This window comes from Nothoprocta perdicaria, unplaced genomic scaffold (genome assembly GCF_003342845.1).
Source record: "Nothoprocta perdicaria isolate Ctin4 unplaced genomic scaffold, notPer1 scaffold_75, whole genome shotgun sequence".
In the NCBI taxonomy this organism is placed as follows: Eukaryota; Metazoa; Chordata; class Aves; order Tinamiformes; family Tinamidae; genus Nothoprocta; species Nothoprocta perdicaria.
In genome coordinates, this window is record NW_020456032.1 from 2,556,352 (window position 1) to 2,584,300 (window position 27,949).

General features: G+C 48.2%; 1 protein-coding gene across 2 annotated transcripts; it reads right to left on the reverse strand.

Annotated features, from left to right (window-relative positions):
• Nucleotides 1-2,388: 2,388 nt before the first annotated feature.
• Nucleotides 2,389-27,163, reverse strand: NDEL1 (nudE neurodevelopment protein 1 like 1). 2 transcript variants are annotated; one of them, XM_026051408.1, is made up of 9 exons: nt 27,086-27,163; nt 17,585-17,682; nt 16,193-16,346; nt 14,740-14,888; nt 13,562-13,698; nt 12,152-12,325; nt 11,334-11,425; nt 8,626-8,777; nt 2,389-2,558 (listed from the first exon to the last, which is right to left on the reverse strand). In XM_026051408.1, exons 2-9 carry the CDS (start codon nt 17,668-17,670, stop codon nt 2,471-2,473), a joined length of 1,032 nt encoding a protein of 343 aa, XP_025907193.1. In that variant the 5' UTR covers nt 17,671-17,682; nt 27,086-27,163; the 3' UTR covers nt 2,389-2,470. The 2 variants fall into 2 exon arrangements, with proteins under 2 accessions (XP_025907193.1, XP_025907194.1); XM_026051409.1 differs by lacking the exon at nt 27,086-27,163 and adding an exon at nt 19,337-19,346.
• Between the last annotated feature and the right edge of the window lie 786 nt (nt 27,164-27,949).

Consider the following 27,949-nt stretch of genomic DNA (forward strand, 5'->3'; position numbering starts at 1 on the left):
GATGTGGCCGCCTGCTCTGTTTACTACCAGGAAGAGCTATCTGCTGAGGCTGGCATAGACCTTAATAAACGAGAGTATGACTGGATGCTGCCTTTTCCCTTCTTACTGCTTTTGGGTTGTGTTTTGCTTTTCTTGTGATCTACAGGGAGCAGAAGCTCGTGGCTCCCCCCATGGTCACGGGGCCAAACCTCCCGCTCCACSTGCACGGTGCTGGTTCCCAAATCCAGCTCTGCTGTTCTGCCGCCGGGGCAGCCCCCCTCTTTGTCCTCAGCTTCTGCCTTTAACAAGTGCTAATCTTTGCTTGGAGTAGACGCAGCGGACACGTGGAACCAAAACTGTGCAAGCTGGGGCCAGGGGCTGCTCTGCAGTGAAGGGGGTTCAGATGAAGGTGACAGGATTGAAGACCCCATTAGGTTATGGGCCAAAAAAAAAGTATAAAAATTGTAGCTTAGTATCTTTAGCTTAGCCTCAGTTTGATGGGTGAGGAGGTGCACCCAGCATGGGCTGGGGCTGCTGCTGCGGGGGGTGGCGTGGGACAGATGGACTCTTCTCGTGGGGTGGCTGTGTCCTCCCTGGCATGGGAAAGGAGGCCGTGGCACGAGGCCGGAGCGGCAGCTTCTGCTGGGGGGGAAGGGGCTGCAGCCCTGCGAGGCTGGACCTGACCATGCACAGGGATGTGGGGGCCTCACACGGGGCTCAGGAGGGAGAGGGTCCTCAGGGGGTCCTCAGCGTCCTGAGGCMGAGGTGCCACCCTCAGCCATCCGGGCTGACTCTGCTCCGTCCTGCTCCTCTGCCACGAGGGCTGCTCCCAGCAAAGGCCCCTGGAGCCGCTTCTGGGCCGTGCGCAGGGACCCAACCTCCGGCTCCAGCAGCCCGAGCCACAGCGGCGACGGGASGGACAGGCTCGGGCACCGCAGCCGCACACCCCCGTCCTGCAAAATCCACTCCTGCCACATTAAAAGAACTTTATTTTTGCAAGATTACTGTCTTGGATTTTTAAACCACATGATCGGTGTCACCACTGTGGTACAGAACACTGTCCTATTGAAACATGCCATATACATTCTGAATAAATAAACTACAAAGCCCAAGTTATGTACAAAGATCTTAGGCAAAGATAGTATGTTTACAAACCTATGTACAATAAAACAAATGTAAACAGTCAAATGCAGCCAAGGATGCACAGGAAGAGGACCACACAAAACCCAGGGGTAACTGGGGTCTCTCCCCCTCCCTCCTGCTGGGGCAAACATGGTTTTTCTTTTTTTTTTTTTCCTCTCAGCAGTTGTAAATAAACCAACTTGGAGCTGTGCAGCCAAATAAACGCGMCTGAACTGATTGGGAAGGAAAATTTTTAAACCCACAGACCAAATCCCAGTTGGGATTGCTGGTTCATTTTAAAATCCACCCATTCTGAGGCACATAAAGACAGCAAAAAAAATCACACAAATAACATTGCCTGAAAGACCCACAAGGTACAGTCGCCCAAAACTGTCACAAAAGCCCATAGGTGACACTGTAAAAATCTAGTCCTATATTACAGAGCTCTGAACATGGGTTGGATGCCTGAACAGTTCTGGGGGCGGGGAGCCCAGGGGCAGTGAAGCCAGGTGGCTCTGCAGCTCTCAAGGACCCTGCTTTAGAGGTGTTGAAGTCTTATTGATGAAGGCAGGTGAAATTTGTCTGATAAAGGGAGGGCACAGAGGGGTGGGAAACACAAGTTTGCTACAGCTGCTAAGTGCAGCCGTGCCCCGTGGCCTCGTGTCCCGCTGCCCCCGCAGGGAAAGCGCCCTAGCCCTGCTGGCCGAGGTGGCGCTCAGCCCTGCCGCGCACACGAGCAGCCCCTGCTCTGCCTCAGCCCTGCAGCAAGGGCAGCAGGAGGGCGCAGGGACACGCAGGGCCCCAAACCCACGGCACTCAGGCAGTCACTTACTCAKCTGCAGTAATTTGGGCGCGAGGGTGCACCTTAGCCTGGGGTGCGGAGGGCTGAACAACCCCCTCTCCAAGTCCTACCCTGCTAAGTTCGAGCTTTGCGGCACTGGCACCTCTTAAGAAGGAGCCAGGTGCTGGAGCAGGGAGGAAGGGAGAGGGCTTTGCTGGAGAGGACCACTCAACAACTCTTATCATGCTAAACCTACGCTAGAAGAGAGAAAGTGACGGCTTGAGCACTGCGCGACTGAGTTTGGGCTCGTGAGACCCCTGTATCCTGTGAAACAGAGCACTACACCTCTCAGCTTGTGCAGCACACAGCGTGTGGCCAAGGCAGAGAGCAGCTGCTACAGCGATAGGAGAAAATAAGTTGTATTAACATGGCAKGAAGGGCTGCGGGTGCAGGGCCCCTGTGCCGGGGGCGGCTGCGTGGCGCGGGCTGCGGGGCGCCCGGGGCGCTCCTGGGCAGGAATCAGAAGCACTTCTGCTCGTGGTGGCTTCAGAAAAGCAACTGCGAGTCCGAGCGTGGGCTGCCCGTGGCTCATACGCTCAGGGGGAGCATGCCTGGTGCCGACGACGGTCTGGAGGAGCCCAGGCCAGCGGGACCTTGATCGAAGCCATTTACYGCCCTGGGAAAGAACAAGAGACAAGTCAGTAAGTGACACACGGCCCCAGAAGGAAGCTGCTGCTTCTGCTCATCTCTCCCCACCACCAGAAGACAGAGACCATCTGCACCCCTGTGGCATCTTAATGACATCTGTGCCCGGGACAGGTCCAGGACCTCTTATGGCTGCTCAGGAGCTACTGAGGTCCATGCAGCTGAAGACATCCCGCTCCTGCAGCCCGGGGGGTCCATCCTCACCTTTAGCTCCCTTTCCTTCTTAAAACGGGACTGTTTGCCACAAAGTGGCTGCTCCACCCACCTGCAAGCCCTCATGGCTGCGTGCTTGGGGCGCCAGCTCGACCAGTGGCTCCAGGCTGCCTCCCCTGGGGCTGCTCACTGTCCCCTCGGTCCAGGGGCCGGGGACACCGGCACGCTCAGCGCTACCGTGAGGAGGGGCTCTGCAGGAGCAGGCAGCACAGCCTGCTACCCTGTGTGCAGCCCTGGGGACTCACAGGGCTGCACTGCCAGGACCCAGGGGTTTCTGGCTCCTCTCCTGGCTTTGCCCCAGCTCCTGCGGTTTGGTCCAACACAGCTTCCCACAGCTCTGGCAACAAGAGGACACGTCCAAGCCCCCATCGCCACTGCACTAGCCCCTTACCACTGTCACCACCRCTTATTCTGCTAAAGGTACGTGGGGGTGAGGAGGAAGAAACCCCCCAAGAGACACTCCCGCAAGGCAGGACCGGCCGCTGGTCTCAGTGGGCAGCTGGGGACAAGCAGCCTCCGCGCTGCCCTCGCTGCCCAGCTTGGGCCAGCTCCGAGCACAGGCAGCTCCCAGCGCAGGGGCTCTCGCAGGGCCCGTCCCTTTCCTTGCCCCTTCCCCATCCCAGCACAGCGTGCCACACACCCAGCCCTCGGGCCCCAGCCCAGGGAGATGGGGCCCAGGCAAGCACCCATCTCCCCCMCCACCACCAACCTCACGTTTGCCTCTTACTGGGATATATTTAAAGGTGTGTTCAGAGTTGCAGCAAGAGAGAAGCACGTTGAGGCTTGGACGTACTGCGCTATTTGCCAGGGCACGAAGCCCGGCGCGATCCCCCCCTGCCTCGGCAAACTGGTTATCAGCTGGGAAGCAGCTCTGCCAAGCGGGACAGGAGGAAACCAGCAAAGCTGGATTAAAGTGCAGCGTTTGCTGTCTAAAAAGCATCAGAGAAAACTGATCTTGGGCATTAGCAGACCTAACRTCCTGGAGATGCCCACGCGTGTCTGACACAGCAGCTGCGCACCGAAGCAGAGGTGACCAGAGGAAGAGCCTCCCCGTGACTCGGCTGCTGCCACCATGGGATGGCGCCCGGTCGCTGCGCGCACGAGCCCGGGCTCTCCCCGGGATGCGCCTCCAGTCAGGGATCTCCTGGCTTTGCTGCTTCCTGGGATCCGGGAYGCCCGAGAGCGGCACAGGAGCCCCAGGCCCTTCACAGGGGTGAACTGTCCCCCTGGAGCACAGGGCTGGCCCTGGACCGAAACAGCGAGGCTGCGTCTGCAMGGGGGCAGGTGTGGGGGGAGCCTTGGTTCCCCTGTGCACAGGGCCACCCGTGGGCCCTGCCTCCAGCCAGAAAGGGCCCCGCCGCCACCCCATGCTCTCAGGAGCACGACAGGATAGCTGCAGCTCTCCAATTCGCCCCTGCAGACAGGCAGGCTCCACTCGAGCAGCACAAACTGTCCCGGTGCCACTACTCCTGCGCTCTGAGGGCTCCCGAACAGGTTTCTAGCAGCCAAGCGCTCACTGCAGGGAAAATCCCTCCGCCGGTGAGCCCGGCTTTGACCACGCACACTGCCAGCAGCGTGTACGGCGAGCTCTGCAGTGTCCCTCGCCACTCCTCACCTGCCCACAGCGCCCGACACTTGGCCTCTCCATGTTCTGTGTGCCCGGTCTCAATCTGCGAACCGCAGGCTCCAGAGAAGCCCCGGCACGGACTTCTCCAAAGAAAAGCTCCTATTTTAGGCAGAGTTGCTTAACACACGTCACTGACTCACCGCAAAGCCACCAAGAGAAGCGACTAGCAAGGAGGACACGGTTCTTGGGAAGATGGACCAGCAGTGTACACGACTGGGAGGACCCACAGCATGGACACGCACGAGGGACAGGACCCAGCCAGGCTTCTGGCTCGACACAGAAAAGGCAATTCCCATCTGGAAGACTTGAGATTTATCTATCATTTGTRGTTTAAAAACTACTGTCAGGACAGCCAAGAGTGCTCATTTGTGGGAACTTTCCCCAGGYACCTGCATTGCTCACAGCACCCTAACTCACCCAAACGTGCCCTCAATTTTGATGCAAAGATGAAGTTTATATTTGTAGAAAGCCCCTCGGCAAATGAAGCACAGGAAAAAGCTTCAAATAGTAACAAGYGGGGGCAGGAGGCAATGCTGGAAGCTGGAATTTTGGCTGAGCGTATTGAAACCATGAGTTGGGGCTGTAAACATGAAAATGCACACAAAAARAGATATTTTAGATAAAAAAATAAGTGAAAATAAAAATAACACATTAAGTAGAGCAATTTTAAAAACAGAAAGGCTCCCCCCATACTCCAGCCACTGACTGCCCTGTACAGACCTGGCCCACAAGCAGGGCTGCTGCTCCCGGAGCTGGTGCTGCCCAACAGCCCAGGAGCTGCCCGCAATGAGGAGCCCAGGAAGGGCCACTTGCCTCCTGCTTTTGGCTCTTTGCCCCATCCATCGACCCAACCTGACGTGCTCCCCTCGTGCTCRGGGCTTCCTGAGCTGCTTCTGATGGAGTTCCAATCAGCAGTCCCTGCTGGAAGTGTCAACGGGCATTTCTTACTCCCTCTTTCTATAGGGATATGCATTTCACATCCACTTCTGACCATTCTCTCCAAATCAGTTGTATTTAGTTTGCTCTCTGCAAACCTGCTTGGATCAAATCTGGGTTCTGTAGCCTGCTAAGGATACAAATGAATCAATGAATATACATTTAAAGCAGTTCTGTATTTAGTGTCTTTACASTGGGGCCTTCTGAGCTGTAAATGCTGAGCAAAACCTGGGCAGAAGATCCTTTCTGGATCAAGCCAGCCTAAGGACTAAATGGATGTGGTCCAAGTACGCATGGAGACTAGCTCAGCAAGAAAGCAAGAGGAAAAGTGACTTTCCAGACAGATCAGAGCCTTCAAAAAGGCCACTTGGTCTCCCAAGCAGCAGCAATAGCACAAGGAGGTACAGGGATGTCCTGAAGATGTGAAGAAGGAGATAGGGATAAATCTGGGGCTGGTTTTAAGCTGGGAGGTCACCTTTTGACCTCAGGGGAACCCTCTCCATTCCCTCAAGAGGCTCCAAACAAGATGCCCTGAGCTCCATGCACCCAGGCTCTTCCAGCACTGCTGCCCCGTGCAGCAGAGGGGCTGCCCGGTCACCGGGGCAGCTTTGCAGGCCCAACTGCTGCCAGCAGCTCCTCTGCCAGGGACCGCGGCAGCGAGCGGGAACACTCTTGACCCGGCACGCTCCGTCACTGCCCCTGCTCGTAACGGAGCTCCACGTGCTCCACCTCCGCGCCAGGCGCTCCCGCCGGGAAGGCCAGTGCGGGACACAGCACCTGGAAGACCCTCGGAGGCGAGACACCACAGGAAAGGCAAGCCAACCTCTGCAATGGACTGCATGTGCTTCATGTGGGCTCTGCTAGACCCGATTTGGTCAGAAATGAGGCTCTTTGCAGAGGTGTTAGATCAGAGAGCAAGCAGCACACACCGGCCCTATGGCTGCTGTGTGTCGTGCGACCAGAAAAGTTCATCTAACAAGAGGGGAGAGAGAGAGAAGGAGATTGCAGCCTCAGGCTGTGATCATCGCCTGTTAGTTTGTAATGCTAGGAGAGCCTCCTCATGCTGTTAGCACAACCACCAAGTCTGCCCCTCCAAGCACCAGAGTTAGAATGCATGCAGCTTTATCACTGCAAATGAATTCATTTACCCATGACCAAGGTGGGAAATATGACCTTTTCACGCCTAGGTGGAGAAAAATGGAAAGAGTTTATGTACACGATACAGACATTCTTGGGTACAAGTCTTGTAATTACAAGAAAGGGGGAAATGCAGAGGCATCAAGCCCTGCCAAGAGCGCAAGCCCAGCTGTTCTTCAAACCTCCCCTAAATGCTGCTGAGGTTTGGAGCTCCTACTACTGCTCTACCGTGCTCTGTAAGATGCCAGCTCAGCTCCTCTCCACCAGCAAAGAGCAGAGACTCAACAAACATCTTAAAAATCTTTTAACCATCAACAGGGCAAAGGAGGTGGGAATAAATGGAACTGTAGTGATGTAGCCGAGTTGCTTGTTACTGAGTTATGTGGCTTTTACATGGGAACAGAGTCATGCAGGTTTTTACACAGCAATGTGGAGACACGTTGCAGACACTGCACTTACCCACAGCATGCASAGACCTTGGGAGAGGCAGGAGGGCATGGGGGGAGCAGAGGTAATGAGTAGGACAGGGACCACTGACCCCAAGCTTAGCCAGATGGGTATGTGCAAAGGAGGACAGGGCTCTCTGCATGGCCCTGCTGTGGTAATAGCCTGCAGAGAAGTGCATGAGTCACCTCCTCTCACTTCAGTGAYCTGCTAAAATTCCCTGTGGCTGCTCTAGAAATTGGGGATCATTAGGTTGGGTTTCTCAGCATTCCTCAGCTACAGTCTRCTCCCCATCACAGGCAGCCAGCCCTGGTAATTATCCAGATTGCCATCACACTCCAAAGCCACCTCCACTCCGCACAGCAGTCAGCCTACTCGTCACACTGCGACTCTGTACAGCAGTACTGCAATTCGAATTGCTCCCTAGGGACTAGCCAAGGGGCTTGCAGCTGAAACCCAGCCCGGGCACCCCAAACAARCACTGCTTGGGGGGAGTGGGGTGGTACGTGGCCCCCAGCAGCCTCAGAGCATGCAAACCACAAGATCTTGTCAGTTCTCCCCAACACCTCCCTTCCAAAAGGGAAGCACAGCGTCAGAACATCTAGAAAGTGGCATTCCAGGSTTTGCAAGAGGTGACCTGCCCTGCTACCCACTTAGCAAAGTGATTGAGCGTGTCTTGTTTTCTAAATGTACTTTTTAAGATGGCAAGAGTTCAATTATTTAGTTTTTTTTTCTTTTCTTTTTTTTTTCTTTTTTAATTGAAGATGTGCTGAATATTAACATTAAATTGCACTGGCTTGAAGTTTAACATGGAAGATTACCCCAGTGCCAGGCGCATGACTCACACTCYGCTCAGGTGACACCAAGCATTGATCTCAGCACCACTGTGTGAGCAGCAGCAGCAGMGAGCTGCACTTTGCTCTCTGCTCCCTGAAGCTGCTCCTCCAGCCTTGCATAAAACCACAGGAGCTGGCGCTACGAAGGGCTGCAGGAAAAACCCTCCTGCTGAACTGCAGCTGGTCAGCACCAGAGAGGAAGCTCTGAGTTGGGGCAAACCACATGAGAAACACGCACATCCCTTTCTTGTCCTGTGAAAGGAGCTTCTGCTTTGCGGGCTGACGCACAGCTCAACCAGGATGAGACACTTCCCCTACATCAGCTGGAACTAGCTGTTCATGACGCTTTCTTCTCCCCTAATGGATGAGGAAGGAAAGCAGACAGGACACCACCCTTTGAGAGGGCATTTGCTGCCTGCACTAAGCTGCTCTTAGAGGGAATCTCCAGATTTGCAGTTAATGCACTTCCCTGCATGCCAGGAACTATGGCAACTCCACCACTATTTACTTGGGAGCCTCCTGAAGGTCACATTCATCTCATAAGCAGGTTTGCTGTCTGGGTTTCAGTATTGAGAGGCAGAGTCTGAGARATTAGGCAGCAGGGGCAGAGCAAGGGCTTTGACATCCTAACAGCTGAGMAAGTCACGAGCTTTATTTCCTCTTTACTTCGTAGAACTCAGCACCAATCTTGCTTCTCCACCCCCTTGGGATTTTGGCTCTCCATATATTATTAGTCCTACTGGATAAAAGCTGTGCTGGGTTAAAACAAGCCAAGAATAGCTTCTCCTCCAGGAAGCTTCCCAAAACACACTCGCCTTTCATAGCAAAAATACATCTCGACTTACCCTTTGTCAAAGAAAGATGTATGTCCAGGATGAGGGTACTTTGTGCCGTTGCTGTTCATCACGCTGCTGCTAACATTCCCTGAAATGTAGGATTTCCGTGACGCCTGGTCCTTGGCAAAATTCCTGCAAGCAGCTAATTTGGATTCTAAGGCCTGTGAAAGAAAAATAAAAAGGTRATTTATTAGGGGTTTTTCTGCTCAAGTTCAGGCCTCAACATGACCACAGATGCCCAGGCCCAGAAGCCCAGTGTGATGGAATAAAGTTTAGCAAAATCTGAATCAAATGGAACAAAGTTGTGTGTGTCATTCAGTTACAAAAGAAACCTATTCTGAAATGCTGATGCAGACTGACAGGCACAATTCCCTTCCATTAGGGTTTGGATTTTGCAACGCATCAGTTCTCAAGGAAGCCAAATCCTAGCAGAAGCTATATATTTTTTTATTTATATATATATATATATATATATATATATATATATAAAATAAAAACAATGTAACAATGTCTGGGGAGGAGTCCGCATTTCCATGTACAATGTCCTTGGAGAAACTTTAGGATTTTTTTTGTCTTCCTCTAAATAATCTCATTAGCTGCTTATGTCAGACTCATGGAGCAGGAGTTTTCCCCTGACACCCACTTCCCYACAACAGCAGAGCTTTCTTCGTTCTGGCAGAAGGCAGTTGGCAGTCCTGTGCTATCCACTCCTGAGTCATCACCCAGTAAATAGGTCTGGACCTGTGTCTACTCCAGGAGTGAAGTCCTGCCAGGTTCATCATGGAGTGCCATCTGTGATGGGAGCTTGCAAGAGACTCTCCAGCTGCCATGCCTGAAAACTGAGCTACTGCAGGCACAGGAGTGCTGAAATGCTCAAGCACGTTTGTGTCTGATCCACAGATGACTGGACTTCAGTATAGCTAAGATTTGACTTCCTTGAGCTCCTTCCTTGGGCTCCTTCACCCATCTCTACCACTTCCAAGAAAGCCTGCTGAGATCCTTCCTTGATATGKAAGGCACAAGTCTCTCTGCTGAGTGCTGGCAAGGAAAGGCTTTCCACAAAGTGCCACACTAATTTCCTCTTCAGTTTGTTCCATTACCTGCCCTTTCTGCTACCTAGCACGTGAACCGAGACCCAACTTGACGAATATCTGCCTGCTCCAGCAAATCCTTGCAGCTATTTGTAATGTCTAAGCTATGCGTGTGGCCATCCACACGCTTGCAGACACATATAGAAGATAAAAAAGCTCAAGTCCTTCACAGCATGAAGAATTCAATACTGCTCTATGCAGAAAAATACTCCATTAATAAGGCAATGACACACTAAGGTATAGGCCAGGTCTATAAAACCTTGTTCTAGCAGCCCATTTAGGCTTCCTTAGTGACGATATATAATATATATATATATATATATATATATATATATATATTTTTTTTTTTCCTCTCTCTTATTTATTGTTCTCATAGCATCTTTCAGATGGAAATAGCAAATGTGATCCCTGCCAAGTGACTCCCTGTCTCAGCTGCAAGGCAGGAAAGGTGAGGGCGACTTCTTGGAGAGAAAGGGAATCTAGGGCACAGGCTGAGGCTTCTGCCAAGTAGCCAGCCCTACAATTAGTAGCTGAACAACCTGCAATTATTAATGAGTAACTTGCAACTTGGTATCACTAGCAGACTGCAAGTCTAGGAGCAGGCCAGGAAGCAAGCATGTTTATTTGGCATTTCCTGTCCTTGCCGAGTAATCCTACRGGATTGTGATTAAGCTCCCTAAATCTCCTACAGACTCTTACTCACAATGATCYCATTTTAAACATGCCACTCTGTAACCCCAGTGCTCCTGCTGCCCTAGCAAAGCAGCTATGCACTTGGCAGCTCMAAATGCAGGCAACGATATGACTTTTAATTTCAAACTCAGCCAAAATAACTGCCTGGGCTGCGATTATTGCTGTAAAGATCGCAGAGTAAACCCTAGGATATGGAGGAAAGTCAGCACCAGAGGCTAAACACGATGGCTATCCGTGCCTCCTCTCAAACACCAGCAGTCCACTGAGGCAAGGAACAAGCTCCTCATGCCTGGAAGCAAAAGTCATTCTTCACTCAGCTGGAAAGCCTGGCGTGCTAAGCAACACTGTAACAGATGTTTGAACCATTTCTTCCCTGCTTATAGCTATAATCCCTTTAAAGGCTCACACGTTTCACTTCCCCATCCACTASAGAAGGGAACATTTGGCATTCTCCCCGTTTCTTTTTTATCTAAGGACTTGACATTTATTCATTTCGAACCACTGTTGCAAATCACATCATGCACAGGATGACGGATCCCATCTCACTTCCCCCGAGATAGAGAACTATTGCACAGTGGGCACAAAAAGGCTTTGCTTCCCAGACTTGGTCTCAGAGCGACGAGCCCCATTTCAAATATGGGGCTGACAGTGCCTAGCTAACATATCAAAAAAATTTGAAAAGTTTTTTTGCTCCAGATGTGAATTTCATCACCCAAAGGCGGCATCAGCATCTTAGCAGCACAATTTACAAATCAAGGTAAATTAATAGCATTGTCATATATGAAACATGTATCCTTTGAAAGAGACATCTTGGAAACTACAACACATGCTCAGCATGGGCCAAGCCCTCTTTTTAGTCTCATGCAAGGATCAAAGTTCATCAACACAAGARCAGAACTAGATCAGAACAGAAATTCAGCACAAGGCACTCACCCCTACTTTCCGTAAGAGATCTCCCACAATGTTGAGYGCAGATATTCTAGCTGAAGGAGTAAGAGGGCTGGTACCAAACCCATTTGGTATAGCTGCAAACACAAACAGATTTTAATTGTAAGTGCCACAATTCCATAGTAATAAAAATAAGAATTAAGTTCCCCATAGAAGGAAATCCAAAATCCTACTGCAGATTATTCATGGTCAGCGGAAAAAAAGCTCAATTCCTGGTTACTGTCCTCCTTGCCATTAGGCTGACATGCAGAGTTCATGCACTCTCATCTGCGAGGCTACTGCATGCAACCCATGTAATCCATCCAGGCCGTGCTCTGGAATCTAATCTAATTTAAAAAATAATATATTAATCCTTGCGATTGTTCATAGTCCTCCAGATGGGGAAGAGGAATGAACTAATGGATTGCTGCCTCCCACTACACACACACACACACACACACACACACACACATACACACATACATACCATTGAACAGCATGTGTGCTAAAGACATAGCCTAAACTGCCCAAACCGTACTCACCATTTAGTGGGTAAGTGAGCAATTCCAAACACCTTTGGTACTCTAGTGCAGGGAGAGTGTCCACACGAGTTTGGTGTGAGGCTCGGACTCATTTTCTGACACAGTTGCTCACCACAAACCAAATGTATGCTGTTCTCCCAGGATTTAAAACACCTTATGCAATGTACACAGTGCTCAAAGGCTTTTAAATTTACCCCAAATTTACTAAAAGACCCTGGTTTGACATAGTTGATGAGCTGAACATACTTCCAAACAACTCTACCAAGTTTTTGTGAAGTCTACCTTTTGGGGAAGGAAAACTATTTTCTGATCCTTTTCCAACCGGTGTAGCTGGCAAGGAGAGAGATGCCTGGACAGCCGAATCCATCTTCTCGCAGTCCAGAGTTGGAGAACTAGGTGCCGACTTTCGAGTGACTTCCTGTTGCCTTTCCCGTACTGCCAATTCTTGCCTTAAGTCTCAAGGGTGAAAAAAGAAAACAAATACATTAGTGACTACTTTCTTTAACAAGCACACTCCCTCAGTTCAACAGGGAGTAGGGAGAGCAGGAAACATGCACAATATTCAGCAATAACCAAACAGTCACAGCTTAYTATCAACATTTTCTATTACAGTTGGAAGTAAGGCAGCAAACATAGCTCTCGCAAGACCACAGCACTGTGGGGCCCCCGGAACGCAGGATAAGATACTCAGCTTCATCATTTTTCCCCTCCCTGTAGTTTATATTCCATGGAAAATGCATTATAGCAATCTCCTAGGATGTCACAGATGCCTACTGAACTGTTTAGCTTCTGATAAAAGTAGAGGTTGGGAAAATGAGGGAATGATATAGTCACAGCTGAAATGAAGGTCTGCTTGAACTCATAAAGGAGAAGTTGCAATGGTTGACTGGAAATTTTATATTTGACTTTGACACTGTACAGGTTTTTCATGGCTAATGTTCCTGCAGGTTGTCAGGGGAAAAAAAAGAAGAAAAAAAACACCATGTAGCTTTACTAGCCTAACAAATGTTACAAGTTTCCAAATGAATCATCCAAGAAACAGGATGACCTGTTGGCTGATTATTTCAGCGCTCTATAGAACACTGCCCTAGGCTTCCCTGTTTTGTTAGTATAACTGACTTCATCTCAAGTAATAATACAGATATTACTTCAGAAAATATTTAGTTTTCCCTTTTCCCATTTGTTTTAAGAAATAACTGTATTTACAATGATAGCTTTTGATTTGCAGGCATGAACACATTTAAATGAGGCAAYGTTCAACAGGTTTAGAAGGAATGGAAAACAAGGGCTTGATTTATTTTAAGGAGGCTATTTAAGCATTTATTATTTCTTTCCCTGTCATTTATCTTCTCTTCCCACAAAACACAAGCAAAAGGAATGGGAACTTTTGGACCATGGTCCTCTGCTTTGCTGCAGTTGTGGACTGCCATTCTTGTGTGCGCATCTTGGCTAAGAATCCTGAATGAATCTGGTACTTTTTCCCTACACAAGGGAATTTTCTCCCTTAACTATACAAGATGTACAAASAATACAGAACACACTGTGTGTAAGTAGCTTGAAACACTTAGGTTACATACCTAGTTTGAGTCCCATTATGAGAGGCTTTGTATAAACATGAGCTTTGGCTGCTGCACGTCTGTGTTAACAAGCCAACAATGTACTAAGACACAGAATTAATCAAGCGAGCATTACCTCTTGCTTCATCCTTTAATCTCTGGACAGAAACTAGCAACGATTCCTTGTCATCCAGTTCACTTTCTAAAAACGCATTTCTCTCAATAGCCTGGTTGAGCCTTTGTTCAAAGTCTTCCAATGAAACTATTGTTGCTCTAGAAACAAAATCCAGAATATTAGGTTCTTCGGCTTCACTAACATAAAAGCGTATTCAAAAACATAATAGAGGAAAAATGTTAGCAGAGTCTACATTGAAGCTAGTCATTTGAAAGCGATGGAAATGCTTCTTAGCAAGGGCTAATAAACTCCAATCAACCAAGAATGAGATGAAAAGAACCTGATAGCATCTGGCTCTCAGAGACGTACCAAAGAGCTTGGAAAGTGCTAATCAAGCACACCTCCATTTTTCCCAAGCTGTTCTCCAAAGTTATGCTTATTATCAGTGTGTAAGCTCCAACACTCCAGAGCTCTAACCAGAGAACAGCCTAGGTAGTCCAAAAAGCACTAGGATGTTACCTAAAGCCCAATTTGTTCCATGATTTAAATGAGGAAACTCCTCTGTGTCAAAAGCTAGTCGTGTGGCTGAAAGTCTTGGGGAAGCAGGACCTAGACTCYTGGATCTCTTTGCCACGTAGCCAGAGGCTCACTCCTGCTCCTACTGAATCCATGGCAAAATTCCCCGTCAGCAAAACAGAAGCATGATCCACTCCCAAGGTGTTTTTAACATCAACCTCTTCATTTTATGCATTTACCCAAGAGGCATTTGTTCCCCACAGTCATTTAGGCATTACGTAAGAAAAGAGGAAACTCCTTTAGCCTGTTTGGTTTAAAAGGAGCTAAGTAAAACACYAGCTTCTTCCTTCAAAGAGGCTTTGAGCTACAAGGATCACAAATGGAAGAGTCACGTAGCTGGTGGTATGAAAACCAGTGCACTAGCCTGGCTTGCTCTAAGCCTGCTTTTACTGCTTGTTTCTCACAGAAATACAAAGCACTTCGAGCGTCCCTTGCCTTTCTTGCTGCAATGTAATGCTACCAGTTGATGGATGCCAATTCAAAGTCTAAACTGCACTGTACAAAATCATATGTCTTGGATTTTGAGGGTGTATTTTTTTCCTTAAAAGGAATAATAAAAAGGAATATAAAAAARTAAAGACTTGGTGAAAATCCTAGGGAAATGAGAGGCTTGCAGTTGTCACCTCTTTGCACGCTCCAAGTCGTCGTTGGCCTGTTCCAACTCCCTCACATACTTATGCAGCTGATCTTTAATGGCCCGYGTCTGGCTCAGGTCATCCTCTAACAACGACACCTGTTTGTAACTCTGCGCATATTGGTGCTCCAGTTTCTCCTGAAAGAAAGAGAACTAGTGAGATAAACATCAGTAGCACACATTCTCCAATTCGTCAGGAGCAAAATGGGGCAAAGTAGCACGCTAAGCGTTAAACTGTGGTCTGCTCACTTCTGATTGCTGGTAACAAACAGCAGGACCTGGAGAGCTGGTAGGAACACGCTCTGAACATGACAACAGGGCACAGTCTACGTTTACAAACACTGCATTGTGCTCAGAGACCTTATCATAACACAGCTGGTTGCTCGGGGATGCATCTCCACAGCTGTTCCAAGTGGTCTGCACTGCCAGCTGCTCGGAAGCCTCAAACATTCAGGATGTCAAAAAGGAGCCCAACAGCACTGCCTCTCCGCGAGTGCATCTCTGTAGGTAGCAACCACACTACTGCCCGACATTTCCAGGAACAAAGAGTGGGAATCACTGGATTTGGTTACAAAGCTTCCTGACTACGAAGAGAAGCTCCACAAGCTCATTTCAGAAAAATTGTAGAATTCATTCCTAAATACACTACTAATGGTCCTGAARGTACAAGTAGGGGCTATCAGGAAAAAAAAAAGAAAACCAAAAATTGACTTWACAAATACTTACTGACCTTACAGATATAATTAGGACTGGATAAGTTTTATGAGATTATTTGTTCTCTTATTTCCTTTGTGTAGGTTCCTAACCCCTCTCTTCACTATAATATCCCTGTGCTACAAAACAAACAAACAAACAAAAAAAAACCCTAAAAAACTAAACCCTTTTCCAAGATCCCAGAAGAGGGAAGAACTTGTTAACCTCGTGGCACTAATTAAAAATAATCTTTTTGCACCCCTATTTCCACAGATACTGTTGTTATGAATGAATTATGAGAAACTCTGAAAGACTTGAGGGAAAAAACAAAACAAAACAACACCTCTCCAACTTCCTTGCAGGCTCTTTCACAGARCCAAGGAGATATTCTGACAAGAAAAAAAATAAAAAGCTTGCAAAGAAAGATGCCAATCCAGTAGTCCAAAAACCAAACTTGTGTTGTCTCCTTGTTGCTATGTTCATGTTGCTCACGTGAGAAATACTTGGCAAAGCCTAGAGAATTCAAACCAATGAGTAAACTCAGTGTTTAATGATATGAACAAGAAAAATTCTTCTAGAATTTTTCCCCATAAGCTACTGGCCTTATTTGGAGTACATGCCACACTCGAGGCTGGATCTTAAGCAGACGACTACTTTACTCCATTTGGATACACAGTTAACTCAAGTACATCAGAACATCTAAAACAAAATCTAACACAAGAGGCATTGCCACCACAAGCAAGAGCTACCTTTAATGTTTCCACTTCATATTTGAGTCTTTGGTTATCTGCTTGCAAATCTCTGTTCCTTTGTTCAGCCTGCACTAGCTGGGCCTCCAACTCCGCTTCTAGTTCTCTGCTTCCCTCCTGAAATTCAGCCAGCTCTTCCCGAGCTTCCTGGAAACTGTAAGAAGAGAATATTATCCGTTGAAAATCCAGCATCTCTCAAGTCCAAATAAAAAATACTGACCTTTAAAAACGACAGACTGAAAGACAGACTTTTGCATGACTTAAGTGTGATGATAACAGATGAGATAGTGAGAGAAGGAAATTACATTAAACTTAGCTATAAAATTAATTCCCTTATGTCCTGCAATCAGCTATATTAAATGCACGTTTGAACACAATCTGTCTCAAGAGATATTGGACTCAAGGAGTCTTTACATACACTTTGCACTGCATTTGCTTTCACTGCTAGCAGTCTTGAGCAAGTCAAAATGAGTTTTGACCTGATTTGGGTCAAAAATTATGTAGGAGAACAAGAGTTACTTCATCTCTGTACTGCTCGGAAATGTAAGGTTCTTGAAAAGTGTTGAGACTTGAATGTTAGTCATTAAGCACTTAGGCAGGAAGCCAGCACATACCTCATTACCTAATACCATTACAAGGTATTAAATTGTTAAAAGTGGCCACTCCACATACTTCACTTACTAAATTTGCATCTTTATCATTTTTAATAGYTCAGCTCTTAGCAAACAGCAGTGAAAACTAGAAAGGTTTTAGGAAACAASATAAACCGTGATGTCAGGGACAATTTCCTGACACCAAAGTTTAGTGGATTCAAGGCCCCTATACGTGCCCATCCATGTATGCAAAGAAAAACATCCAAAAGAACTATAAGCCCAAAGAGCTTACAGGAGGTTTAACTGGCAGCACCTGGAGCTGGGAGGCCCTTCCAAAAAACAGCCAAACAAACAAACAAACAGGCCAGAATACTAAGTATAATAAATACATTTCAGTACATTGCAATAGAAACTCAAAGGACCACTTTTTATACCAGTAATTCAACTACAAGAAGCCTGAGGGAACAGTTCTCATGCAAGGCAAGTCCAAAGGAAGCCTTTTTATGATAAAATGTCAAGCTACTACTTAAGGCAGCACTTTAATTATATAAAAGAGGTGCATGTTAGCAGAAGGGCTCTGTTCTTGCTTGAACATGCTTGAAACATAGCCTAGAGTTCATGGAACGGTGCATGAGATATTCAGCTTTCACAAGAAGCTGGAAATTTTGAAGCTGAATATGGAAGACTCATTCTAATGTATCTAATGCTCAGCAATGCCTTGCAGAGAAGCACATTGAGCCTGGTCACGTAAATTCCAGTCATGAAGAACCAAACCCAGTCTACAAATCCACCACAGTACCTTTGTTTGTACTTCAAGGAAAGCTCTTTCCAATAAGCAGTTTCCTCCTTCGGACTTGAGAAAGTTGGAATTTCTTCACTGTCCATGATCAACACAACCTTCAAAAAACAAAACAAACAAAGAAAAAACGTTGACGAAAGCCAAGACAGACAGACTGCCCCTGAAACTGCTGCTCACTCCTGAACTCATCATTGTGGCCTTTCCGACAGCGGCATCCGACCTTGGCATCCACAAATGGGATGTTCATGAGCCCTAACAACAGTCAATCAGCACAGAGACCTGGAATAACAAGAAATGTAATTTTATCCGGCTTCTGGAAATGCTTGGGCAGCAGACTGAAAAGAAACCAAAGAGCTACCTGGTGCCTATACTCACTAAAGCAGTAGTTTATATCAAACACTCATTTAGTACCACCTTTGGTAGGGATATTAAGTTAGCACCATTTCCATTTTCATTCATAACATGAATATGCTGAAAACAGATTTTATCTGTCGCCAATACAATGATGCATTCTACAATTCCTCTTCGAGTTGTGCAGGTTCATAACGAATGAAGACAAATATGTCAAGGTCAGCAGCTAAAAGGCTGCGCAGAGGAGACTGAAACTCAGTTTTGAGAAGTTGAATCCTAGCTAATTTCTGCTTTCATAAAACCATGAAAGTAACAGAATTTTCCAAAAGTGTTGTGCCCTTTGCCCTCTCAAATCAGCATAGGGAAACAATAATGGTCTTTTCCATATAATTTCCCCAATAATGGGGAAATTAAGTAGCCCCCATCACACAACAGTGCTTCTAACCTGGAGACCTTTCCCATGCCAAAACGAGCTCTTTGTGGGTAAAGAGAAGTTAGGTTTTTAAGGCTGCAATTGCAGTGACGCAGAAGATGCCAAAGGAGGCCACGTTGTAGCTGCAAGTATCTGTACTCCTCAGTGCCAGTGCTGGCTAGTTCTGAATCACAACTGTTTCACTGTTGGAGTTAATGAAGAAGACGTAGGGACGGTTCTATCATACAGAGCATCATCAAAAGTGTTCCAACAGAAATGGTTCCCAAACCCCTCCAAGATAGTTTGCACAGATCTTTTTACCAACACAGCATTTCTGAGCCAAAAATCAAGCTCTTCTTTACAGCAGAGACTCTAAACACCCCTTGTATCGAGCTCCTCTTGGTAGATCAATCAGTAACAGCTGACCTACAATTCTTGACTTCCACACTCTGACAGGCACCAATAGCCTGTGCTGTCCCCTGAGGCCCAGATATGTCCTATAACCCTGTGAACTGCATTTTAGACACGTAAAAGTGGGACAAAACAATTCCAGTGCTTTCACTAGAGGGAAAACAGGCTCATATCAGAGACTGGTATTTTGCTCACAAATAAAGCGAGGCAAAACCAGCACATTTGTTCTTCAGCTCAGACTGCAGCTGCTACAATTCAGGGCAGGAGAACAATTTTATCTGAAAGAATTGTCAGTCTCTTCCCTTTTCCACATTTTACACTACTGAGAAAATAAAACACATATGTGGAGCCATCATAAACTCCTAGCATATTTATTTTCAGGCCCTGTGCAGACAGAAATTTGAGGTGCTCTAGCTGTCTCTCCTGTTTGCAAGGCTGTTTATCACAGCACAGGGACACAACCCCATAGCCTATGCAAAGAGCCTGATTACAGCAGATATAAAAGACCCATGAAACATCCCAAACTGCCGCCGATTTGCAATAAAACAAACAGACATCTCCTGAACTGCAACACAAACCTGGGTCAAGAGAAAGGTGGGAACAGCTTGGGTCAGCTGCTGCTGCACACTGAGATACCAGTCCTGGATCACGCTGGGAACCTGCTCTGGGAAAAGCCCGCCGACCTTTTTCTCTAAGGAAATTCTGACCTGGCACACTTGGAAAGGCTTAAATCAGCAAGAAGCACATTTTTTATCCTGAAAATAAAGAGATGCCTAGCACAGAACTGAGGCTGATCCCGCACCCCCAGAGCATCTGCTCTCACAAGGCAGACAGCCAGGAAACCACCCATCAGTGATCTGGAGGAGACTGGGAACAAGAAGGCATTTTACATAATTTCCTAGAAGAAGCCAAGATAAGGTAAGCCTAGGGACAAGTGCTCTTSCTGGCCACTCGCACAAGATACACCCTTAGGAAAAAACACCAGAGGATACCTGGAAATGCAAAGTCTGCAGGGAAAAGACGTGGGAAGGGCTGCCCAAGATCACAAGTACTTACACATTCATTGACAGAAGAYGTGGAAGGTATTTTTTACTCCCTTCCAAAAGGTTGTTTCCTTTTAGTTKCCAGAAGGATGAGATGCAGCCCTTTGGTTCTTCAGCTGCACTGGGCAACAACTTAGCTTCCCCAGATCTACCCAGGATCGCTGGATCCATCAGAAAGGGATGAAGTTCACCTTTTATGAGCATCTCCACCATCCTTAAGTGGGTGCTGTCTCATGACTATCAACACTGTAAGCATTTCTACCATTGTGCCCAATGCTATCAGCATGGACTTTACTTTTTGATCTGCCAACTTCTACATCAGACTCTTACGTCACTGTACTGCACTTAACKCTAATATCCATCACCCAGATTTGCTACACAAAACATGGTTGTATTGTTTGACTTCTCTAACACGCACACACTCCCACAAACAAGGCGACTTAGGGCCAAAATACTCCTAGGAGCTGGGAAACACAGATAACTCCCAAGCCTCCCACTGCTGCATGTGGGAAATTCATTAAATCGCTTCCTTCCTGACACCCTTGGGTCATTCTCGCTATTTAAGGTGTCAGCTCTATTCAGACCTACCTAAACAGTCACATGAGCCTGRCTGCAAAGGGTTCCTAGACATTATAAAAATATAACTTAATAATTTAAGCATATAATTTGCAGAATATTAAACACTCCAGAATAGAAGGAGTTTAACAAGTAATGCTTTGCTTCAGTGTCTTGGTGATTATTCCTGGTTCTGAGCATTATCTAAGGAGCTTACAATTAGCATGGCAAATACTTCTTATTCATGGTCTTCTTTGCATCCGTGATATTTGCCAAATGCAGCCTTTGGTGGACAATACTGGGGCTTTCAGTACCAAAACAAGGCAACACAGCAGCATCTTCCAGGGGAAAAACAGAGCAAGTTTCTGCTGAGATACCCACTTGGAATTCACTGCAGCACAGCTATGCATTCACAGAGCTCCCTGGGAAAACTTGGCGGCACGGGCACACCTCCAAAATCTAAAGCGGCTCTAAAATAAGAACTATGCTCAAACTTGTTCTTTACAAGCCCCTTTTACACAGTAAGCAGGACAGAGCAACTCAGAGGAGATCCTCTCCACTGCTAACACAGTGCAGTTGCTCCAAGCCGCGACCGCTCTGACAAAATTGCAACACGCGGCTTATGAAATTCAATAAATGCAAGGCTTTTTGGACAGGACAAACCTGCCATCAAAAACATCCCTGGAGGTGGGATGCTTAATGTTTTCTGGATGTTATAAGAGCCCAAGGCTGAGCCAAACATATAGCAAAAGTAAGCCCATTAAGGCAGACCAGATTCTTCCTCAAGTACCTTAATGAATTTTGCATTCGAGGCCCAGCTGAAGTCTTTATGAAGCCWCTTTTCAGCTAAGTCATTAAAAGCACAAACACAGCTTGAAGCATAACAGTACCTTAAAAAAGCTGCCCTGACTCCATCATGTGACTGTAGGCTGCTCTTAGACCTTGGATTAAATATCAGACCCAAATATGAAGTCTGAAACACAACATGATGCTTGGACTTCGGCCCAAATCTTCCCAGAGTACAGAATTCACTTCTCCACTCTCAAGGCATAATGCAGCTCTCCGAAACATCACTCTAAGGATGAACTACAAAGTCAGATCCAAACTGTTTCTAAGCATTGCTAAGACACAGCTGCAGTTCACCCGGGATGTTACTATAGGCACGTTCGAGTGATGGATAAACCACATCCTTCCCAATTTGAATCTCCCCACATTTATGCAACTAGAGCTTCTTTCTATTCATGAAAAAAAAAAAATCCCAAATAGATCAATTTCCTAACTTTCCACACAATCCTGCTTGCCCAATGAACTTGGAAACCTAACATGAAGGATTAAGGAGAAGAGGCAAAACAGAGTTATTGAAAGGAACTTTGAATCTAAGAAGAAGAGCCTGCCAAGCTAGGAAGAGGACACAAGCTACGGTGCTGGGACCCACCCATCCATCCACAGTTTGCTGACCCACCACTTAAGGCAACACAAGCGTCAACTGACCTTTGGAATCAAATATGTCACTTCCCAAAATAGGACTTGTTAAGGAAATTCCACCGAGCTCGCATCTGGCCTTCAGTTCCTGAGATAACAAGATAGCTGTATTTGTTCTGGCCACGAGAGTCCTGTTTTCTGCAGGAGCCAGTCAAGCGCCGGGTTGCCTTCCTGCAGGGAATGACTCCTCCATGGGAGAAGGCCCAGGTCTGAACTGACACGGAGAGCACGAAGGATGGTCAAAAAGCAAGTCTCCTACCTCTCAAGCTCATTCACAGAGAGAAAAACACAAGGGATCCTATGTCTCCTTTTCTGCCAGACCATAATAGCCAACAGGTAAATCCCAAAGCCTTGTAAATCCTGAGATTTCACCAAACCATTTCAGGACTAGAAACTTGAATCCTGTACTCCTAAATAAATAAAATCAAAGCACATTTGCATGATCTGTCAGTTATTGAAATGCTGAAAACAAACAAACAAAAGTCACGGATCAGGTTCCATGGATCAATATGCACTTGTTTTTCCTCATCCTGAAATAGGAGCTGGAAGTGCTCTCCCGACGCTTTGGAAGGCTGCCTGCTGCCGCTGTAAGCGGCTGCAAAGCGACCAGTCTTCTCCTGCAACGCTATTTTTGAACTGAATGTTCTCTGGTGAACCACAACAAATGCCTTGTTGCTTCTTACAACAGTGTACGAGCTCTCAAGTTGCTCGGGAAAGAGTCACAGAGCTCAGCATCAGCACTTCGCTCTATAACAATAATAATAAATCCTGCATTTTCAATTTGGACAGCAGAATAGGTGGATGATAACTGAAGCCTACCTGCCTGTGTACCACGTTTGGACTAAAAACCTTTAAAAATAACCAAGCATTACACAGTAAAACTTTAATATCTCAATAATCTCTTGTGGTATCAGGCATATTAACCAAAAAGCCTAGGCAGTCTCTATGGCAACATAGTCAAAATTTGCACACTCAAATAGATTAGATATCAAATCTGGTATCTAATGTGGGGGGAAAAAATTAAAATAATTAAAAAAATTTTGCAGCTTTAGCCAGAAGAGGGATGTAAGCCTTGAAACAAGAAAGGCAACACTGACCCAAGAAGCCTCCTAAGGCACTTGCAAAAGGAAAGTCTTAAGATGCTGGTGTACCAGGAAAAGGCTCAGTATCTGCAAAGATACACATTCAAGAACAACCTGGGTCTGACTCTAAGAACTGGAGCTCTAGGAAGCAGTTTGCTCCTAGCTTTGTATCTGGGAAGCCCTAGTGACCAAACCCAGGCAGAGCAGAAACCTGAAAAGCAGCAAGGAGTAACCAGTAACCCAAGAAAACGAAGGCTGTGAAAAGGATTAGCTTCTCCTTGCCTCGGTCTCCATTCTGAAAAGGAAAAAAAACCCAAAACAATAAAACAAACAAAAGAAAAAACACACCACAACCAAAAACCAAAAAAACCCATCTCTTTAAGAATGCAGGGAAGCCAAAAAATGATCTATGATCATGTTGCTCCTATTGCACGTGCCACATACCAAGGAGATGGACTAAGTGCTCTCACATGAGCACAGCAAGCTCCAAAACTTCTCACTAGGTCGACAAGGCTGGCAGCTGGTACAAGCCACATCATGCCTGTGCACCAACACACACCTACAGCTTCTAGATATTATTCATCCAACTTGTATCATTTTGAATTCCTAACTGCCTCGTTTGTCTTTAAATCTTGAAAAAAAATACGGAGCATTTTATCCAGAAGCAATCACAGATTGGTTGAGGTTGGAAAGGACCTCTAGAGGTTGAGTCCAACCCCTCTGCTCAAACAGAGACAACTGGAGCACATTGCACAGKGTGGCATCCAGGCAGGTTTTGAAGAAGGAAACTCAGCCTCCATATTATCTCAGCAATTAGCTTCATCCCAGTGATGACATTCCCTGGAAAGGTGGTGGCCAGAGTGCTAAGATGTTTCTGGACATTGGGAAATGACAAGCACCTAAAAATATTCAAGGGGAAAAAAAAAGAAAATTACTTAGTGAAGGTTTCTTATGAGTGAACTCTCGGTTGCCTTTTGAGCCTCTGAAGGCACCTACCAATGAAAAGGCACCCACCAGCGAAAAGGCACAAAACCTTCCTGAAAGAACAGCCCAGGCCAGCCAGCCTTCAACAGAAAGGGCCTTGCACCTCTTCAATAAGCGCTTAACAAGATGAGAGGGGAGAAAAAATAATCCCTGAACTCGATCAGGAGGGTGAAGAAGGGCCATCCGTGACTCGGCTCTATTGACACAAGACCCCTCTAGCAAATTGGTTATATGAAGAAAAACGTTCTTTGACAGATATGTCCTGTTTTGCTCGTGGATGTGTACTGTATCGCAGTTAAAATGCACTGCAAATCTACTACAGCTTCTTCTGTTCCTAACATAGGCATAAATGACCTGGGGGTTTTTAACGGTTATCTAAAAGCTGCAGATTTTAAGGTCAGGATAGATCATTTAATCCGGCCTCCCGCAGAGGTCAATCCCTCCACTGGGTGCTCAGGGATGTCCTCTCCTCCACTAATGGAAAACGTTCAGGATCTCAAACCAGGCGGCAGAAATACGGGCCACCTCTCTTCCTGCTCCAAACATCTGCAAGCAGCTGTTTGTTTACACATCTGGCCTGAAGACACATCTCAAATTTGGGACCTAGATTTTTCACACTGGTCAGGGAACACTGCACAGGGTCCACAATACACTTCTTAAGGCAAACTTCATAGTTTACCCTGACTATAGCAACACTAATGTCAAAAAAAGAAAGGAAAAAAATCTTTAAAAAGCATATTGCCTTAAGTCCTCTACTTCTCAAAAATAGTTTAATAGGTAGAGGACATGAATACTACTTGGTTCTCAAACGTTTTGGTGGTCTCCTCCCATACATGACTCCAGTGACAAGACTCCCTGTGGCACCAAAGTCACAAACATCATGATTATTCTCATTTCTCTTTGTCTTCTGCCTTTTCTTTCTCTTCTTCCTTCCCCTCCTGACTGAGCTGCTATCTCACACATCAGCAACCTCTACACGAGCAGGAAAGCCAGGGCTTTACCCCCAGGAGCTGGAAAGGAAATGGAATTAGTGTTGCTCTGAACATGTCCCATCACATTTGCAATCTGCAACAGCAAAGCTTTGCCTAAGTCTAAAGGAGAATGCCTTTTGGCTCCACATATAAGACATGAATACACAGCAAGGCCTAGGACCGAAAGTAAGAGCAGTTTTCCACAGCAAGCACAATATTACTAATTCAAAAAGCACATGATTTACCCACACCCACCSTATCACCTTCCAGAGTAGTTATCTGGCACTCTGAGGGCACACACACACCCCCACCAACACGATAAACTTAATAACAACAACAATAATAATAATATCCTAAAAACTCCAATACCCCTTGTCTGCCCTAGCACAAGTCCTTCCTATTACAGGTATGAAAGCCTCTAGCAGAGCTCTGACCTCAACAAAGCCACTTCTCCTCACAGTGCCCAAGACTTTTCCAGCAATTTAAAATTTCCTTAAGTGTGCACGTGGCTTTTATTCCTCAAAGGGAGGGCTGCAGCTGTAAAAGTCACAGCACCACGAAGGCGCTGTTGACACTCACGACCAAGCTGCAATGGTGTCACTTGGAGGAGAAGCCCTGAGTCATTCGACAGCCCAATGCAAATGGATAACAAGGAAATACAGGGTAGTATGAAGGATGGATATATTTTAATGGGAAAAGACACRAGAGAGCCCAATTCTAGTAATGTATTTTCCCTCGTGTCAAGGCAGTCATGGCATGTCTGGCACAATTTGGGTCGGATTCGTCAAACCATCAGGCTGCTCACATTTGGTTAAGATCATACAAAATAAGGCRGGGGCAGCTAAGCTGAGAGAGAAAAACAGAAAAAAAAAGTAACTCTTAAAATTACTAAAAAAGTACTTATAGATAAATATTGCAGGCATGCGAAGCAACGATTATTTTACGCAATTTCTGCAAAAGCAGCTGGGGCCGCGGGAGGAAGGGGAGAAGGAGCCCGGGACAGCAAGGTAAAACCACCCTATTTGCAGCAGCCTCATCACAGGCAAACGTCAATCAGCTTCTCCACAGCCGCTGTACGAGGGGTCGTCCCAAACCCTGCCCAGCTCCCACGGCTCTCGTGGCACGAACGCCCTGCACAACAAGGCCCTTCACTGCTGACAGGTTGATGATGAATCCTACGCCCAGCTACACGTCTTCTCCAAGGGCTGGATGAGGGAAAGACACCACCTTAAAGGACCAAGGCACATGCGAGGCAGGCTTGGGGGGTATAAGGAACAAGAGCCATGCCCGTTCACAGCCAGACAAGGGGGGGAAATTTGTAAAAGCGAGTCCTGCGCGTCACACAGCGTCACGTGGCGGCGCGACGGCCACGGCGATGGAGCGAGGGGTGACGTGGGACGAGTCACACGTGATTCCCTCGCGGGGGGAGGCAGCAGGGGCAGGCGCCGCGCTCCAAACACCAGAACTGGGCAGTTTCTGCCAGGCCTGGCTCACACGCTCACGGTCTGGCTCSGGAGAGCAGAGCCCCCCGCTCACCGGGGCCTCTCCCTGCTCTACAGCGGGATAACCCTGTACCTGGGACGCGCTTGGAGGGTCCCGGTACCCCCCGGGAGTCCATAACTCCCAGGGGTTGGAAAAAATAAGGAGCCGGGAAGATTTCCCCAGGTTTCCCTCAGTCAGGGCACAGAGGCGGCTAACCCGGCCCCGCTCCCCACAGCGCGGCGAGGCTGCCCGTCCACACGGCTGTCCTCCCCTTGCTTGGCTCCCCCACCCCGGCCTCGGAAGCCCTGGAGGCGGCGACACAACCAGCTGCCCGCCGGGAGGCGGCGAGGCCGCCCGAGGAGCCCCGGGCCCGGCCCGGGGGCGGCCGCGGCCCCGCGGCGTCTCGCGCAGGGTGGCGGCCGCACGGGCAGGGCAGGGCAGGGCCCGGGCGGCGAGCGACCGATTGACACGCGCCGCCGCCAATGGGAGGCGGSGAGTGCGCCGGCGGCGGCCAATGAGGCCGCGCAAGGGGCGGGACGTGCCCCGTTGTCAATTGGCAGCCAATGGAGGCAGGGGAGCGGGGCAGCGGCCCCCTCCGGACCCCCCCCCGGTGTCTCCCCCCGCCCCGGTCCGGTCCGGTCCGGTCCGGTCCGGTCCGGCCGCGTGAGGCGCCGCGGCCGCCGCGGTCCCCGCGGGACGCCCCGCGCGCCGCCCCAGCCCTCGCTCACCCGGGCGCATCCCCTGTCAGAGCCGCTGCATCGCCGGCCGCCGCCGGACCTGCCTCATCCGGGCTCCGCGGGGCGGGGCCGCCGCTGTGACGACACGCTGGGGGGCGTGGCCAACGCAGGACGCGCCCCCTCCCCGGGGGGCGGGGCTGTGGCCGGCAGCCGCTCGGCTCCGCTCGGCTCCGCTCGGCTCCGCTCGGCCCCGCTCGGCCCCGCTCGGCTCCGCTCGGCCCCGCTCGGCTCCGCTCGGCTCCGCTCGGAGGCCGGTGTGAGATGAGTGTGTCGGGGCTCAGCTCCCGGCTCCGGGCAGCGCGCACGGCCTTAAGCCTCTGTCCTGGCCACACAAACCCCGGTCTCCCCCAGCCCTGAGCCGCACGGCAGCATGGGGGGAATTGGCCATATTTCTATTGTATATTTATATTCCCTGATGGCTTGCTCATGGAGCCGTGGGGTCCCGTTTCACCTCRTCTGAGCCTCCCGTCCCTACCTGGCTTGAAAATGCTCAAGAGGGCCCTGAGAACATCCAGGGGACTGGTGCCCTCCCCAGACATGCAGGACATCCTTCAGCAGGCAGAGGGGTTCCCAGACTCCCCACCAGCATTTGTGCAGGAGACCCCAACTGTCCCCTCTGCTTCTCTGGGATCTGCTCCCGGCTTGTCTCCTGAGTCCCCTCAGATCCCTGCAATGAAGCAGGGAGAACTCCTGGAGAAGGGAAATCCACCCTCTTAGGGGACTGTCACCGTCACTGCCCATCCCTGGCTGCTGCTCCGCCAGTGTCTGCCTTGGTGGTACCACCCAACGTGCCCTGTGGTGCCCTCACACAGCCCGGGCGCCCACCCTTTCATCCACCTCTTACTCACTTCTCCT